At 43.0% G+C, this 15055-nt stretch overlaps 1 protein-coding gene across 1 annotated transcript; it reads right to left on the bottom strand.

Annotated features, from left to right (window-relative positions):
* Positions 1–3043: 3043 nt before the first annotated feature.
* On the bottom strand, positions 3044–12113 carry C4H5orf46 (chromosome 4 C5orf46 homolog). Its single transcript, XM_016219088.1, has 3 exons — positions 12044–12113; positions 7337–7481; positions 3044–3089 (listed from the first exon to the last, which is right to left on the bottom strand). The coding sequence occupies exons 1-3, from the start codon at positions 12111–12113 to the stop codon at positions 3044–3046; spliced, it is 261 nt and encodes an 86-aa protein (XP_016074574.1).
* Between the last annotated feature and the right edge of the window lie 2942 nt (positions 12114–15055).

The following is a 15055-nucleotide window of genomic DNA, read 5'->3' as shown; positions in this document are numbered from 1 at the left end:
GACTTTTCAACCGGACACTCTTCCACTGGACACTCTGCTCTCCTCTGAGAATAATAAAGCCTCCATAGAATAGCAATGACCTCGTTCATTTTTATTTTGTTTTTTTCTTAAAGGCCAGTTTTTTATTTCCTAGTCCAGGAGAGTGGGCTCAGACATTTTTGCAAGACTTTCCAAAAGGGATGTATGAAACTTTTATCTCTGAAGCTTCATGCATTTTTAGAGGCTGAGAAGGTATCTTCTGCAGTCCGAGTGAGATCGTCCTTTATCATTTACTGATCCCGTGCCTTTGGACTTGTTGCTTTATCTGGGCTTTAGTTTCCTTGTGTTGAACCATTCTTTGGTCATTCTTGCTAATGACAATTCTTACATACTTAATATTTTTGGCAGCATTAAAAACTTTAAGCATGCTCAGGAGAAATTAGTTCTGTTAATAAAAAGCTTCTCAATGAGCTAGAATACGTGAGCCCAGAGAGACACATTTATTCTGACTTCTAGAAACAAAAATGTGAAGTCAGGGTTTTCAAAATGAGCTGCATTTGGTGGAGGCCAGGTCCTGAATCCTGAGAGCTTGCTGGGAGGGACTCTGAGGCCTCCGTCCTGAAGGACTTGTGAAGCAGAAGGACTGGAAGAGCAGGACTTGGCTGCCCTGGGATTATTCTGGAGCCGTGTAGGTGTGTCCTTAGATACAAGCCAGAGAGAGGGAAACGGTTACCAGCTAGAGAGGGTTTAAGGTTTAAGAAAAATACAAAGATCTTTTCGTCTTTTCTTTCCGATTTTTATGCCTCTACACTTTAGAATGTGAAACGACTTATAGTGAAACCTACCCTAATATGGATCTGAGGAAGCAGGCAGCAGCAACAAAAACAAAAATGCAAGATAAGGCGAGAGCGAGCAACCGGGAAGACTGGCAAGTGCGCGGAGGTTGAGCACAGGGATGGATCGAGTCACCAGTTTCACTTTGAGTTTCCAGATAAAGGGGAGAAAAAAGAAACAGACCAAGTTATAGAAATATTCTAATCAGAAAGGAGGAGGCAGTCCTTAGGAAGGCAACTTTTCCCCCTCAAAAGTCTCAAATTCACCATTCTTTCCCCATTGCCTTCACACAGTGCAACTGAGTGATGCCACCCCCAACTGCAGTTTCTCAACAGGAGCATGTGAATTACCTGTCAAATTCACTTTCTCCAAGGCATGACCAGGGCACTTTTACATGTGACTTTTGATGAGATAAGGCAATTATCATGCAAATGAAACTTAAAAGTCCTTATTCGATGCACAGTCGCCAGGGTTTAAAGAGGTGCACCTCATCAAACCATTCAAAATTTAATCTCTGCTTCAGAGGCTTCCTTCTTTCAGGTCCCAATGGTTTTTATGTCTCTAGGTTGAGCCATTGCTCCTTGCCCATTCTTTAGTGGACCCACTGAAAGCTTTTTAGGTGCGGCGAAAAAAGAAATTCTGGCGTTAAGATCCTCAACAGTTAAGATCCTCACATTTTTAATATCCTTAAGGAGGGAAGGGAGGCTCAAGCCTCCTTGAGTAACTTCCCCGTGGTCACATAACCTGTAAGTAGCCAAGTTAGACGTTGACTCTGCTTCCCCTCTGAGCCCTTTGCTCTCCCTAACTCTTTTGCGCTGTCTGCCTGTTGGCCTGACCCACATGTTGAAGCCTTAGGAAGGCTTGGGTTCCATGGGTTTGGCTGGTGGGTACTAAGGGGTGCAGGTGTGTGCCAACAGCTGGAATGAAGGCAAAGGGTTAGGCAGGACATCTGCCACACGAGGCTGGCTGTTCCCGGAGAAGGTGGGATGGGAAAATGCAAGCACGAGTGCTTGCAGGACCTTAGCTGGCTTTGGGGTGAGAGTCAGAGTGTCAGTGTGGAGCATGGCTTGATTCCAAGGCCCAAGCCTGATTTCCACCCTGCAACGCTGACGGGAAAGGGCGGGCTAAGTCAGGGTGACATGAGAGGGGCTTCCTGAGCTCACACTGATCATGCCGGGTTATGAAACGGAGCCTGCAGGGAAGAGGAGCATCCAGATCAGGTCCGACATGGCAGCTGGGAAAGGCCATGCTTCCTGGAGATGCAAAGCAGTAACTCAACCGATGGAGGTGTAGTGGTTTATTTCTACAGGCACCTCGAGGCGTGTCTAAGGTCAAATATCTCAATTACTGTTTCCCACTGCTTCCTCCAACTGTTTTCCCGTGTGCACTGTGGCTTAGTGAGAAAGCACAGGTTCTGGAATCCGGCTGCTTGAGTTCAAATCCTTCCCTCCTCCCTTATAACTTAGCCATATACAGGAATCTCCCTGAGCCTTGATTTTCTTATTTACAAAATGTAAGGATACAAGACCTATTTTAAATAGGGATGTCAGCATTAAATTAGGTAGCACATATGTAGCACTTAGCTTAATGCCTAAAACAGAGTCAGTACTCAGTTCCTGCTAGATCCTGATATAAGTTCTCTCCAAGCTCTGCATTTCTGTGTTTATATTTCCCTGTCTATTCTCTGGAGAGAACTGGGTAAGAAAAGCAAATATTTCTGAGCCCTCAAACCACATTGTTTGTACATAAATCTGACTGTGGTATTAGAGAGATTGCTAATCCTTCCTTCTGGAATTAGGCTCAGCAAATCTTACCCTTCTATTGAGTGACTAATGCTGTGATTATGTGGGCCTTAGATTTTAGTGCATATAATCCCATCGTTTCATAGGCTGGATGTGCACAAAACCAGTTCCTAGAAGAGGTGTGACAGGAACTAGGCCCCATACCCCTGAGCACTTACTTGTTTCACCCTGAAATTGTGTCTCCTCCCTTAATCCTTATGTCAGTATCTTCTTTATGATGATAAAAAAATCTATTTAAAATTAATCTTTAAAAACTCCAACAAGATCCAAGCAAAAACAAAACAGCAAACAAATACACCTTTTTTTTTTTCCCCTCATAGGTAGGCATGGATGTCTAAATTCATTAAATAAAATCAGACAGACCTTTTTTCTTTATTTCATATACTACTATTTAAGATGTAAATTGTTAGTTAAAATCACCTGGGAGGTCACTTTGATGAATGTTCTCCTTTATCACCAAGTTCTGTAAACCCTCTTGAAAGGAAAATAAAGAGAAAAAAATGAATTACAATTTAAACTGAATAGAAATGTTAGAAGGATCACTGGGTTGTCTTATAATGTTCTAGCCACACTTCTCCCCCCCCCCCCAGATTTTCCTATATCAGAAAGAAATAAGCTCTAAGATTTCTATAATTGTTCATAGTTGAAAAACTATTTATGCATAATTATCTCTTTAAAGTTACAAACAACTCTTTTAATTAGGTTGTCTACTTATATATATATACTCTGTACACACATATATTTTGATATATTTGTTCAGTACTATACCCCCAGCACCCAGAACAATGCCTAGCCTATAGTATAAACTAATAAATATTTATTGAATGGCAAAATGAATGATCTTTTCATCTCTTTTTACATATGAAAAAATCTCTTAAGCTCAAAGAGATTCAACAATTATCATTTTAGCCTGGCTGGTAAAGTACAAAGCCAAGTCTAAAACTCAGACTCCAGAATCATGAATTAATGCCCGAATCACTGTTGCCTCCTGTGCATGGGTTGGGCACGGGAAAGCTGCTGAGAAGGTAAAAGATGACTTAAGCATGGTCTGTGAGGAGGTCATAGTCTGGCGGAGAAAACACACATTGAGATACAAGCAATTTAAACTGAGGGTGGGAGGAGCTGTTTCGCAGGTTTCTACAAAGCATTATGAAATCCCGGAGTGCCCGAGTTTTTAAATTGTAGAGGTCTGTGGTGTCTCCAGAGAGCTTGTCTTTGAATTAGACTTTAGAAAATGATTAGACTTGTCAGGTGAAGAGAGTGGAGTTGGGGTTGGGGGGTCCGGCGTTGCTGGCAGAGAGATAAGCATGCGCCAGGGCCCTGGCAGTTTATACAAACACGACTTGCCCTGAAACAGAACTCATTTGTCATTAGGGCCTCAGGTGCTTGGCTGCAGGCGTGAGAGAGACGATCGAAGGATGTGTTAGCATCAGGTCAGGACCTTTCACATCGGCGGAATGCATTTGCTCTGATTTTGTAGGCAAAGGAAGTTCATGAAAGGGGATTGAGCACGGCAGTGTAGGACCACATATGTATTTTGTTATGTCACTCTGGTAGGAGGCAGGGGCTGAACTGGAGTTGCTGTAGACCGAAAGCGTGAAACGGATTGCAAAGCTCATTAAGATGTCGCAGGAAAGAGATGATGAAAGACTTGACCAGGCCAACAGGTCAGTGGACTTGAAGAAGAGGCATGGCGTAGGAAACAAAGCTAGGAGTAGAATATTCAAAACTGAATGAAGGCAGTGATGAGCAGGAAGGATCCTCGGAGGCCCTGAGGTTTCTGGATTTGGGGTGAGAGGGGATGTGACTGACTGAGATAGGGACACGGAGGAGGAGTGGGTATGTAAGTGAGCTGATGGGCCTGCGTTTAGATCAGTTGAAGGTGTTGCGTTTACATCAGTGTGAGGTGTTGATGGAATACCTAGGTGGGGTTTTGTAACAAACAATTATCATTTTAGCCTGTAGCTTAGGAAAAAGGGTGCAATAGATGCCTAAGTTTGGAACTCACTCGATTATAGGTAATACTCTCAATGTGGAAGTTGTGATGGGAAACACCAGGTAGGTTACATCTGGAGCCTTGAGGAGCAATGATGTTTGAGGGGCAGATGCCTGAAGAAAAGCCAGGTAAAGAGACTGAGAAAGAATGGCTAGAGGTAGGGCGAGAACCCGGCAAATGTATCATGGAAACCCCGGGAAGGGGGAAATCCACAAGAAATGAAGGCTGCTCAAAGGTGACCAGAATCCAGTTTCCGTAGCTCTAAGGTAATCCAGAGGCAGGTGGAGGGAGCAGGTGGAGGGAGGCAGCTATGCTGTCCTAAAGGCACTTTTCATGTGCCTGACACAGTACTTACGCGTCAGATATATTGGAGTAAATAAAGCAGAGTTTTCACCGCTCCTGTCATTCTGTCTAATCAAATCTCTTTGAGGCCTTTAAGGCCCAGATTGCATCTCACCTTCACCATAAACACTCCCCTAAGCACCCTGGCCCCAGTGACAGCTCCTTTCTCCAGAAATTACCTGCAATATCTGGCTGACATTTATCTTTTTTAGCATGGTAATTACCATTGCTTTTGCTCATGTCATCTTACCATAAAAACCACAAATTCTTTGAGGAGAAGGGGTTTAGAGTCTAGATTTTCCCTTCGCTATTCCTGCCCCTACTTTGTACATATTAAGTGCTTAGAAATACTTCTCCCCCATTCCCCATTATATTTACGGCCTTCCGCTGGACAGAGGGCAAGGTACTGTGCTATAGCAATGAGCTAGGTAGATCTGATCTCTACTTTCACATGAACAATATTTCATATTTCATATTAAAAATAAACAACTTATTTGAGACGTTGCTATATGTTATAGTGACACTATGGCAAGATAAACTGATAGCAAATAACCAGGCAATGAAAGAAGGCAGTGTTAATAAGAGTGGTTATAGGATAATTTTCTGAGGAGGTGACTTAGATGAGCTTCAGGACAAAGAACTGGCCATGAGAAAAGGAAAGGGCATTTTAGGCAGAAATGAAAGCAGGGACAAAGAGCCCGAAATGTTTAAGTTCCAGGAACAGAAAGAGCATCATTTACTCAGAACATAATGAAAGAAATAGAATAGCAGGAGATTAGGTACCATTTCTGCACCCAGAGTCAGCCGCAGTCCTTTAGTGTTTCAGGCAGTTGACTTTCAGGGTTAACAGAGGGGAAAAAATGCTATTTTATATCTAGGGAATTCCCCAGGGAAGGAATAAAAAGAACTATTATTGTTCCAACCCCTCATATTGCTATTGTTGTGATTTATAAAAATATGAATTCAACTGGATTCCAATCTGTACTTTGCACATAATGGGTGTTACTCTTATTGTTTGCCTGCCAGTTAAGGATGTTAACGATCCTGAGGACACAACCATTGCCAAAGCAGCCACAACAGAGAAAAGAACAGTACGGAAATACACATCTGTAAGTGTCCACGTTCTTGCAAGATAATTGTATGCAGAATTCTGCCTGTCCACCTGGTAGTATGTTGATTTAAGTAGAGCACAGATTACAAAATGACCCCGATTACTTCAGTACAAGAGTGGTTCTTAATCTGTTTTTGGTCATAGACCTCTTGCAGAAACTAATAAAAAGTTAGCCGGTGTTTTCCTAGAAAACTGCAAATAGCCACATTTACACAAAATATGAATAAAACTTTAAAGGCTACGTGGCTCTTTAACACCCACCCATGGGGCCCAGAACATCTAATCAGGAGCTTTCAACATTTTTTTTTTTTTCAGAATCACCTGAAATCTCGTTAGAAAGCATTTCCTTAGCCTTGTCCCAGGAAAGGTGCAGGATGGAATGAAGGCACCTGCATTTTGTGTAAGTTCTCCAGGGAAATGTCAAGCAGCTGGATAATAGATGAGTTTTCCAAACTCTGCTTAGGGGTCTATGAAGAAGAGAATTGGGGAGCAGAGGCTCAGAGAGGTGGAGATTGAAAGTACCTGGAAATTCAGAATGAATTGGACCCTGGAGAGCCCATCTTGGGGAGACTAACATGGGGAGAATGAACAGGGTGAAGCAGAAGTAAAAGCTAGAGCTATGTAGACTCAAGTAAGATGTCTGAGGAGTTGGGCCAGGGGCTTGGAAGTGGAGTGAGAACATTGGGAAGATTTTGGGGGGCTATGATCTGCCACCAGCGCAACCCCTCATGATCAAAACTCTCATATAGATTGTCTATGAGGAGAGATTAGCTACTGTCCCTAATCCTTCTGAGTTACTCCAACTAGAAAATAAGGGCAGGACTCATCACGACTGTAGCTATTGAGTGCACCATTACCACCACCTTTACCAAAGAATTGCAGCGTCTGCACTGGGCAGGGCGGGCCCTTTATTCCTTCATCTTTACAGGTAAGCAAACTGAGGCCCGGCCAGAGGGAGCGCCTCACCAGGGATCCCTCAGTGACACAGCACCCGTTTCAATGCCAAGCCTGGCTTTGCCTCTTGCCTGGTGCCCTTCCCCTTACTTGGCCCTGAGATAAAAAGCATGTTTACGGAACCACCTGATGGGAATGTGCTCACCCCAAAGGGGCCAGGGAAATTCATTCAGGTGCAAACAGGACTTAAGGTAGGGCAACGCTTTTCAATTTAAAGAATGCATTGGCATGCACCACAAGTTCAGTTCGCATTTGTTTTAATGCAGCGCGGCCACCTGCCAGCCACGACTGGGCCAGAGCAGGCCCGTGGGTGCTTACAAGTTCCTCCCCATGGAGCGGAGCACAAACTCCACCGCGTTCTCGATGATCTCCGTGCCCAACAGGTTTAGGAATGTTGGCATGTCTGGCACTGGTTTCTTGCCTGAGTCATCTGGCTTATCCGGCTTGTCATCTGGTTTGCCACCTAAAAAACAAGTCAGGAATGTCTTTCTTCTTTGTGGGGAACCCCTAGCGCCCATCGTACCTCCACGAACTAACTTAGGAGCATCTTATAGTTGCATTTATTCAACATTTAATGCCTGCCCAGTAAAAGTCTTCACATACATGATATCCCTTATCCCTAAAGACAATCAGACAGACCCACGGCCATCAGTCTTTTGGTAGATGCTGTTCCCCTTCCTGAATGAGAACCCTGAGGCTCATGGAGGTTAAGTAACTTGGCCAGAGTTAAGCAGCTGGCATATGCCTATGCCAGGGCTGAAATCAGAATGCCTGGTTGCATTTCAGTTACATGGTCTCTTCCTCCATGCGATCCCTGGGCCCGTGCTCATGATGATAATGAAGATGAAATACTAATGAGTAGCCTTTGTTGACCACATGCCTATGACAGGAAATCCACATGCATTATCTCATTTTATTCCCACAACAAACCTATGAGGTAGACAGAATCCTTATCCCGATTAGAGGTAAAGAAATGGGATTTGAGACAGGTTTAGAAGCTGATTCAAAGGCACGGTGTCGGTAAGTGGCAGAAACAGAATGCGACCTCGCGTCTGTCTGGTTTCCAAGTCTGGATTCTTAAGCACTCAGTGATGAACTGCATGGTCTTTGACAGAAAAGTTGTGATCTAACCACAAATGTGTTACACGATTGAAAGTGGTGTGATAATAATGATGGCGAGGAGAAATTCTATCCCTTGTACATGATCTGACAGTTCTGAAAATAATGGTTTTATAAAAGCTGTGTGATTGTACCCTCGATCAATCTTATAGGGCATGCATATTTTTGTTCACTGGACCAAGAAACTGGAAAGATTAGGTGACTTGCAGAAAACTCACGAATGGCAAGAGAAGATGAAACTGTAACTGGGGGCCTCTCACTCTTGACTCTTAATTAAGTGCCCTTTAGAGTGAGGCCAAGGATCTAGAGAGTGAGGTTGGAGGTTGGTGACCTGCAAGTTCCCTTGGTGGTGGTGGTGGGGGTTCGTTTTACTTAGAAGTCTAAATGTTCAGGAGATTAGAAAGGATGAAAGAGGGGCAATTGGCAGCTACACGTGGCCTCCCCACTGGACCCTGGTGCCAGGATGGAGTAGGACCTGTATCTTTTTGCTTTATTATAGCGTCACAAGTACTGCTGGCAGACTCGATAAATAAAAACACAGGATGCCCAGTTAAAGTTGAATTTCAGATAAGCAATAGTTTTTAGCGTAAGAATGACCCATGCAATATTTAGGACACACTTAAATGAAACAATTATTCATTGTTTATCCGAAATTCAAATTTAACTGGGTGTCTTATATTTTATCTGCAACCCCACAAGTTTTGACTCAAGAAGTCCCAACTTCTAGACAATATCCCCCGGGATTCTGAATGAAGGAGCTATAACTGGCTTTTTGTGTGGAGGCTATCAGATTATGCCAGAAGCCTTGCATCTATATTATATCCTAAAATAGAAACTTTTAGTGAAAAGATATGGATTCCAGCCTGACCGGCGTGGCTCAGTGGTTGAGCATAGGCCTGTGATCCAGGAGATGGAGGTTTGATTCCAGGTCAGGGCACATACCCGGGTTCAGGGTTGATCCCTGGAAGGGGGCGTGCAGGAGGCGGCTGATCAATGACTCATCATTGATGTTTCTATCTCTCTCTCTCTCTCTCCTTTCCTCTCTCTGGAGTCAATAAAGACATATTAAAAAATAAAAAAAAGATATGCCTTCTAGTTCTACAAAGATGTATTGCTTACTATGCCACAACAAAAGATTGGATAGGAGCACCCGTCTGGGACATATCACCAGAATTAATATACTAATCACCAAGTATCCATTCATTCAGCTGTTGCTGTGGATTTTTGTTGTTGTTGCTGTTCAGTAAGGATTTTTTTGAGCCTACTATTATGTACAAAGCGTATGCTAAGAGTTAAAGTAAAAGTGGCCATATATGGACGCGCCCCTCACATAAAGTGCAGGGCAACCACAGTGAGCAGAAAGCTTTGTTTTTACCACAGGCAGGGGAGGAGAGTGTGCCTATGTGCAGGCGCTGGGATGGTGCTTTCACAGCATGCCTCGGTCCTTATTCAGGTCCATGATGATGATACAGTTTTACAGGAGAGAAAACAAGACACTCAGAGAAATTCAATGACTCACCTAAAATCACACATCTAGAAAGTGGCTGAGCCAGGCTTTGACCTAATTTATTTTTAACTTCACAGACCTTGTTACTTGTATCATGTAATACAGCCTTCAAGCAGTTATCCTCTGAAGACATTCCCCAGGTGCAAAACAGATTCCCTGCATGAAAACTGAATTCTTTTTTCTGTGTTCTACCTGCTTATTTGCAAAACCAGACTTTTTATTTTAATATGACACTAAGTGGTAGCGTCTCAGTATGCAAGGAGCCCTGGGTTGGAGATCAGATCCTTGGCCCCAGTCCTTGGACCAAGTACATACTGAGCAGTATTAGGGTCTGGTGGGTCACATGTTTTGGGGTCCTACATACCTGAGTTTGATTCATGTGTTCAAAAAATTAGCCATGTACCCTTGCACACAGCACTTAACCACACTCTCAGTTTCCTAATTATGTTATTGTCAGGATTAAAAGATGTTTCATATATCTTTCACGTATGTTGTATATGTATGCATATATATGTGTGCATATGTACATATAGCAGATCGTATATATATACCACTATCACATACCAGGCCCAAGGTAAGACCGCAATAAATGCTTGCTTTATTATTATTACTATTATTATTAATAATAACAATAAAATGACTCACAGTAGCTCCTTTAGTGTTTTTAGAGATTATGAAAATTACAAAATGTTGTTAAAATATTAAGAAATTTGAAAATGTTGGAAAGCAAAACAAAAGCAAATAACAATAACAATAAAATTAAGAAATGTGATATACTAGAAACAAATGATCAAAGCCATAGTTGAATATTTTCTCTTTTCAAATATGGGATAGTTCTTATTTACATTAACTGCCTGGTTGAGTTTCTTAGTCAATGTAATCATAAAGTTCTAAAAAGATACAGGAATACTGATATTTGTACAGTTTTAAATAAAAACTTAGAAGTGATTACAAAAGCATGTTCATTTGATCTGGTGAAGTTTATAGTTATCCCATCTTACAGATGAAGACACTGAGGTTCAAAGCAGCGAAGTGATTTAACCAGTTTCAGAGTTCCTGAGAGACAGAGCTGGGACGGGTCTTTAGGATAGCGATCGCACCTTTCGCTTAATGGGGGGTTGCTTTGGGAGCGGATGGATACAGTGGTCTCTGAGGCCATCTCTACTGTAATTCTGTTGGAGTGTCTGCCTGCGTGTCCTGCCGTGGACAGTGGGGGGCTGAGGGTGTGAGTTCTGCCAAGCGACATTTAGAACAGTTTCAAGGGCAATATTTGCACTGTCTGTGTTTTGTGACCATTCTGAATAGAGCTCACCGTCTTCTACAGACTGAAAAGAAATTAAAATTAATTACTGAGAATTCTGCATGTGGTCCCCTATGTGCTTGAAATGGATGTGAAAGAAGTAGATGCTTAGTTATAAGGAAAGAACCGAGGGACTTGGGTTTTAGTCCCAGGTGTGCCATTGCGACCAGTGCCTGTGCTCAAGCAACGTTCCTTTTGCAAACCCAGCTTACTAACCTGCAAAAAGGGAAGTGATCAAGCTGTGCATGCGTGCCTTAAAGGGGTGTGATGAAAATTAAGTGAGATAATACATTGTCACAATAGCAGTTTATATTTACTAGTGCTTTTTATGGTCCAAATACTTTTCCACTTTTGGTCTCTTTTATTTACTTTTCCTGATACATTTATGAGACAGTTAATAATTGACATTTTATTTTACATGCAAGTCCCAGAGAAGTTAAATAAAATGCTTAAAGTCTCATTTCTGATTTTCATGAAATCAGGCCTAGGAGTCTCATTCCAGAGTTTATACTTTTCACCTTTAAACATTATTAGTTGTAATCATCAAAAAATAAACACCAGGCTCTCCTAATTTATAACACAATAGTGTCACTATGTCACATGAATATATAAGAAAGCAATTGTTACAAACTTCATACATTTACTGAAGAGGGGCTGTAACTGAAGCACATTGAATAAAAATCTTACTTTCTTGATTTTGTTATTTGTTAATACTCACCCAAAGATATTTTTTCCATTGATTTTTAGAGAGAATGGAAGGGACAGAGGGGGGAGAGAGAGAGTGAGAGAAACATTGATGTGAGAGAGGCACATTGATTGGTTGCCTCACACACGGCCCCTGACTTGGGCCAGGGAAGGAACCTGCAACCCAGGTACGTGCCCTTGACCGGAAATCAAACCTGCTGATGCTCCAACCACTGAGCATCACTGGCCAGGGCCCTACTTTCTTTTTGCTAGAAGATCTGCCTCTAGTCTCCTAGTTCAGTACGTAAAGGTCCCTCCCCGTCCCTGCCCTTTGTGGTCTGGATCAGTGCCACCAACTCCCTGCAATCGCATCTAACTGCTGCACACTGCAGGAGCTGCGACTAGAAGCACTTACCCGCATGGCAGGTCAGGATCAAGGCAAGCAGTCCCAGGACGATTGTCACCCGAAGCACGGAGACGGCCATGCTCGCAGCGCTGGGCATTGGTGTGGATAAAGCGCTCCAGTGCGTCTGTAGCCTCCTTCCGTTTATAAGGCATTCCTAGGTGACATACCTGCTGTGGAATTCAGGCTGTTGCACAAGACGTCCGCAGCTTGCTGGTGGCTCTAATGAGCCCTGCCCTCTCTTTCAAACCTAAAGTTTTTCATGTGGGCAAAGAAAAGCCCTCTTGGGTTTTCTAGTGTGTATTTATCAATGGCATTGCAATATCTCTTTTGGAGGTAGTTCCTATGTCAACACTGACAATTAGATGGGTATCGGGCACAATTATTATTTAGCACAAGGAGCAAGTATTAGATCAGATTGGCGAGGTGTGCCTGTTCCATCCCTGCGCGCTCTGCTTCTTTGCCCACGCTCCGAGCTAATTGCTTGTCCACACGTGGCATGTCCACTCACAGCCCATGCCTTCGTTCACGCTCTTTGTCCTCCCTGGGATATATTCCTCATCCTCCCTGCTTGGAGTAGTCCTACTGCCCGCCGGGCTCTGGTTCAGGTGCCCCACTTCTCCCTGAACCTTTATGATGACCCTTCCCCCCACTCCAGAGAGTTAGCTGTTGTATCACTTGCCTTCTAGAGCCCTTGGACTATTGTTTGAGCTCTAAGGGCTCTAGTATCTCTCTTCTCATTCAGCCTGCAGATCTCCCCTAAGAGACTGTGCTATTTGCTCCTGAATCCTCAAGGGGCCTAATATTGTGCTTGGCATTGGCCTCAGCGTTGACTTCCTTGAAGCTTGTTTTGGTTTTTCCAAGAAGAACTAGGTGTTTCTCTCCTGTGCCCAACAGGTGCCTGATTTTATGTCTCCACCAATTGGCTGTAGGCTCCTTGAGGGCAAGACGATCTTTTTCAGAGTTGAATGCACATCGCTCAAGGCATATAGCAAACATTAAAAATATAAGAGTAATAAAATTATTGCTCATGATAAAAAGAAATTTTATCATGGGTTTGAGATGCTGCTATGTATTTCAGATGTAAGATGCCCTTCCTTTTGGAAATGGACACTCAAGGGGAGGGTATTTGTTCAAGCCTAGATACCGGTTATCTTGAGAAATGCTGTAATTCAGTTCATTGAGATGAGGACATGGGGGTCTCTAAACTTACAGTTTGACCAAAACTTACACACTGTGACTGCCAGAGGGCCCTTTTAATAAATGTGAAATTAACTGAGGTCTGGAAAAGGGAGGCTCGTCTAGTGTCACAGAGCCAAGGCTAGAACGTGGCCCTCTTGCTCCCGGTTTCCTACTCTCTCCAAGGCACCAAACTTCACTTGAAAGCCATCAAGCAGCTCTGCTTGGATCCTTCCAGGTCTCTCCATTTTGTCTTCTCAAGAAGACTCTGATCTGGTCTCTCCTAAAGAGTAGTGATCTGGAGATAGTGGTCCATGGTAGGAAGCTTCCAGTGAGTTAGAGAGATGCCATCAGGGCCCCTTAGAACTGAGCACTGCTCATGACCAAGGCACTAGTGGAAAAAACATTCCAGTGTCCTCTATCTGCCATGGACCCTGACTTGTGGCTTAATCACAAGGTACTGGGAAAAAGTAGCAGTACTTTATACTTTGCACAAGCTTTGAGCCCTCAGGGTTTAACCAGCCTAGAGGAGGCATCTTTTTCTAATTTGCTATAAGAACACTGGGCAGGCAGGCAAAACTCTGGATATTATAACCTCTGAGAGAGGCCTGCTGGTTTCTCAAGGGTATCAGCTGGAGGGGGCATGCGGGTTAGTTCTGAATCAGATGCTCTAGGTGGTCTGGTGTCAGGGAAATAGCACCATCTGGAGGGTAAGGGTAGCTGGCTTCTTTTGCTGTCAGTGCCACCACTCACTGGTGACCCGATTAAATAAATACCTGCCCTGCCTGACATCCGGCTTTCTCTGCCATGTTCTCTTCTTGTCCCTTGGATTATTATTTTACTTTTAGATTTCAGCTAAAGTGCCTCTCTTTTTTGGTGAAAACTTCTGTGATCTATTAATTCAACTCAGATCCTTCTGTTATATCTTTTCCACATTCTGTATTCTTCCTAATTGACACTTAAATATTATTTTTTGTTTGATTGTCTAATGTCTCTCTTCCCAAAGATGTAAAAATCCAGGATGGAGGGATTCTGGTTATGTTGTTCATGGAGACAGCTCTTGTTTCTAGGATAGTGCCTCACACACAAAAAATACCCAACAAATACTGCACAATAGATGAATTAATGAATAAGTTTGAGAAGAGAAGTCTGGACTCATGTAGTAGCTCTATCAGTTCTTATCTGTGTGGCTCTGGCAAATGACTCATACCACTCTAAGTCTCATTTTCCTCATCTGTAAAAATGGGGCCCATTATAATTTCCTGCCTACTTATCTGCACTATCTTAAGGATATAGGCCATAGCAATGAGTTTTTTAAAATTTATATTGTTGAAAGTATTACAGATGTCCCACTTCCCCTACCCCCATTGACTCCTTACACCCCACTCCATGCCCCCAGGCCTTCTCCACACTATTGTCTGTGTCCATGGGTCATTCATACATGCATATAAGCTCTTTGGTTAATTACTTCCCACCTCCTTACCCCCGCCTTCCCTCTGAGATCCTTCAGTCTGTTCCATGCTTCCATGTCTCTGGACCTATTTTGTTCCTCAATTTATTTTGTTCATTAGAGTCCACATATACATGAGATCATGTGATACTTGTCTTTCTCTGCCTGGCTTATTTCACTTAGAATAATACTCTCCATGTCCCTTCAAGCTGTCCTAAAGGGTAGGAGATCCTTCTTTCTTACAGCTGCGTAGTATTCCATGGTGTAAATGTCCCACAGCTTTTTTATCCACTCATCTACTGATGGGCACTTGGGCTGTTTCCAGATCTTGCTATTGTAAACTGTGCTGCTGTGAACATAGGGGTGCATAAGTTCTTTGTGATTGGCATTTCAGG

This window comes from Miniopterus natalensis, chromosome 4 (genome assembly GCF_054644295.1).
Source record: "Miniopterus natalensis isolate mMinNat1 chromosome 4, mMinNat1.hap1, whole genome shotgun sequence".
NCBI lineage: Eukaryota > Metazoa > Chordata > Mammalia > Chiroptera > Miniopteridae > Miniopterus > Miniopterus natalensis.
Note: the sequence above shows the minus strand (reverse complement) of the source record. Positions and strands in the feature narration are given on the sequence as shown.

Excerpts from the sequence above, each read along its gene's own strand:
- C4H5orf46 (XM_016219088.1), bottom strand. The coding sequence starts at position 12,113 with ATGGCCGTCTCCGTGCTTCGGGTGACAATCGTCCTGGGACTGCTTGCC. Across the intron at positions 7,482-12,043 it reads GATCCTGACCTGCCATGCGG|GTGGCAAACCAGATGACAAG; the intron begins GTAAGTGCTTCT and ends CTTGTTTTTTAG. Across the intron at positions 3,090-7,336 it reads CGCTCCATGGGGAGGAACTT|AGGGTTTACAGAACTTGGTG; the intron begins GTAAGCACCCAC and ends TTTCCTTTCAAG.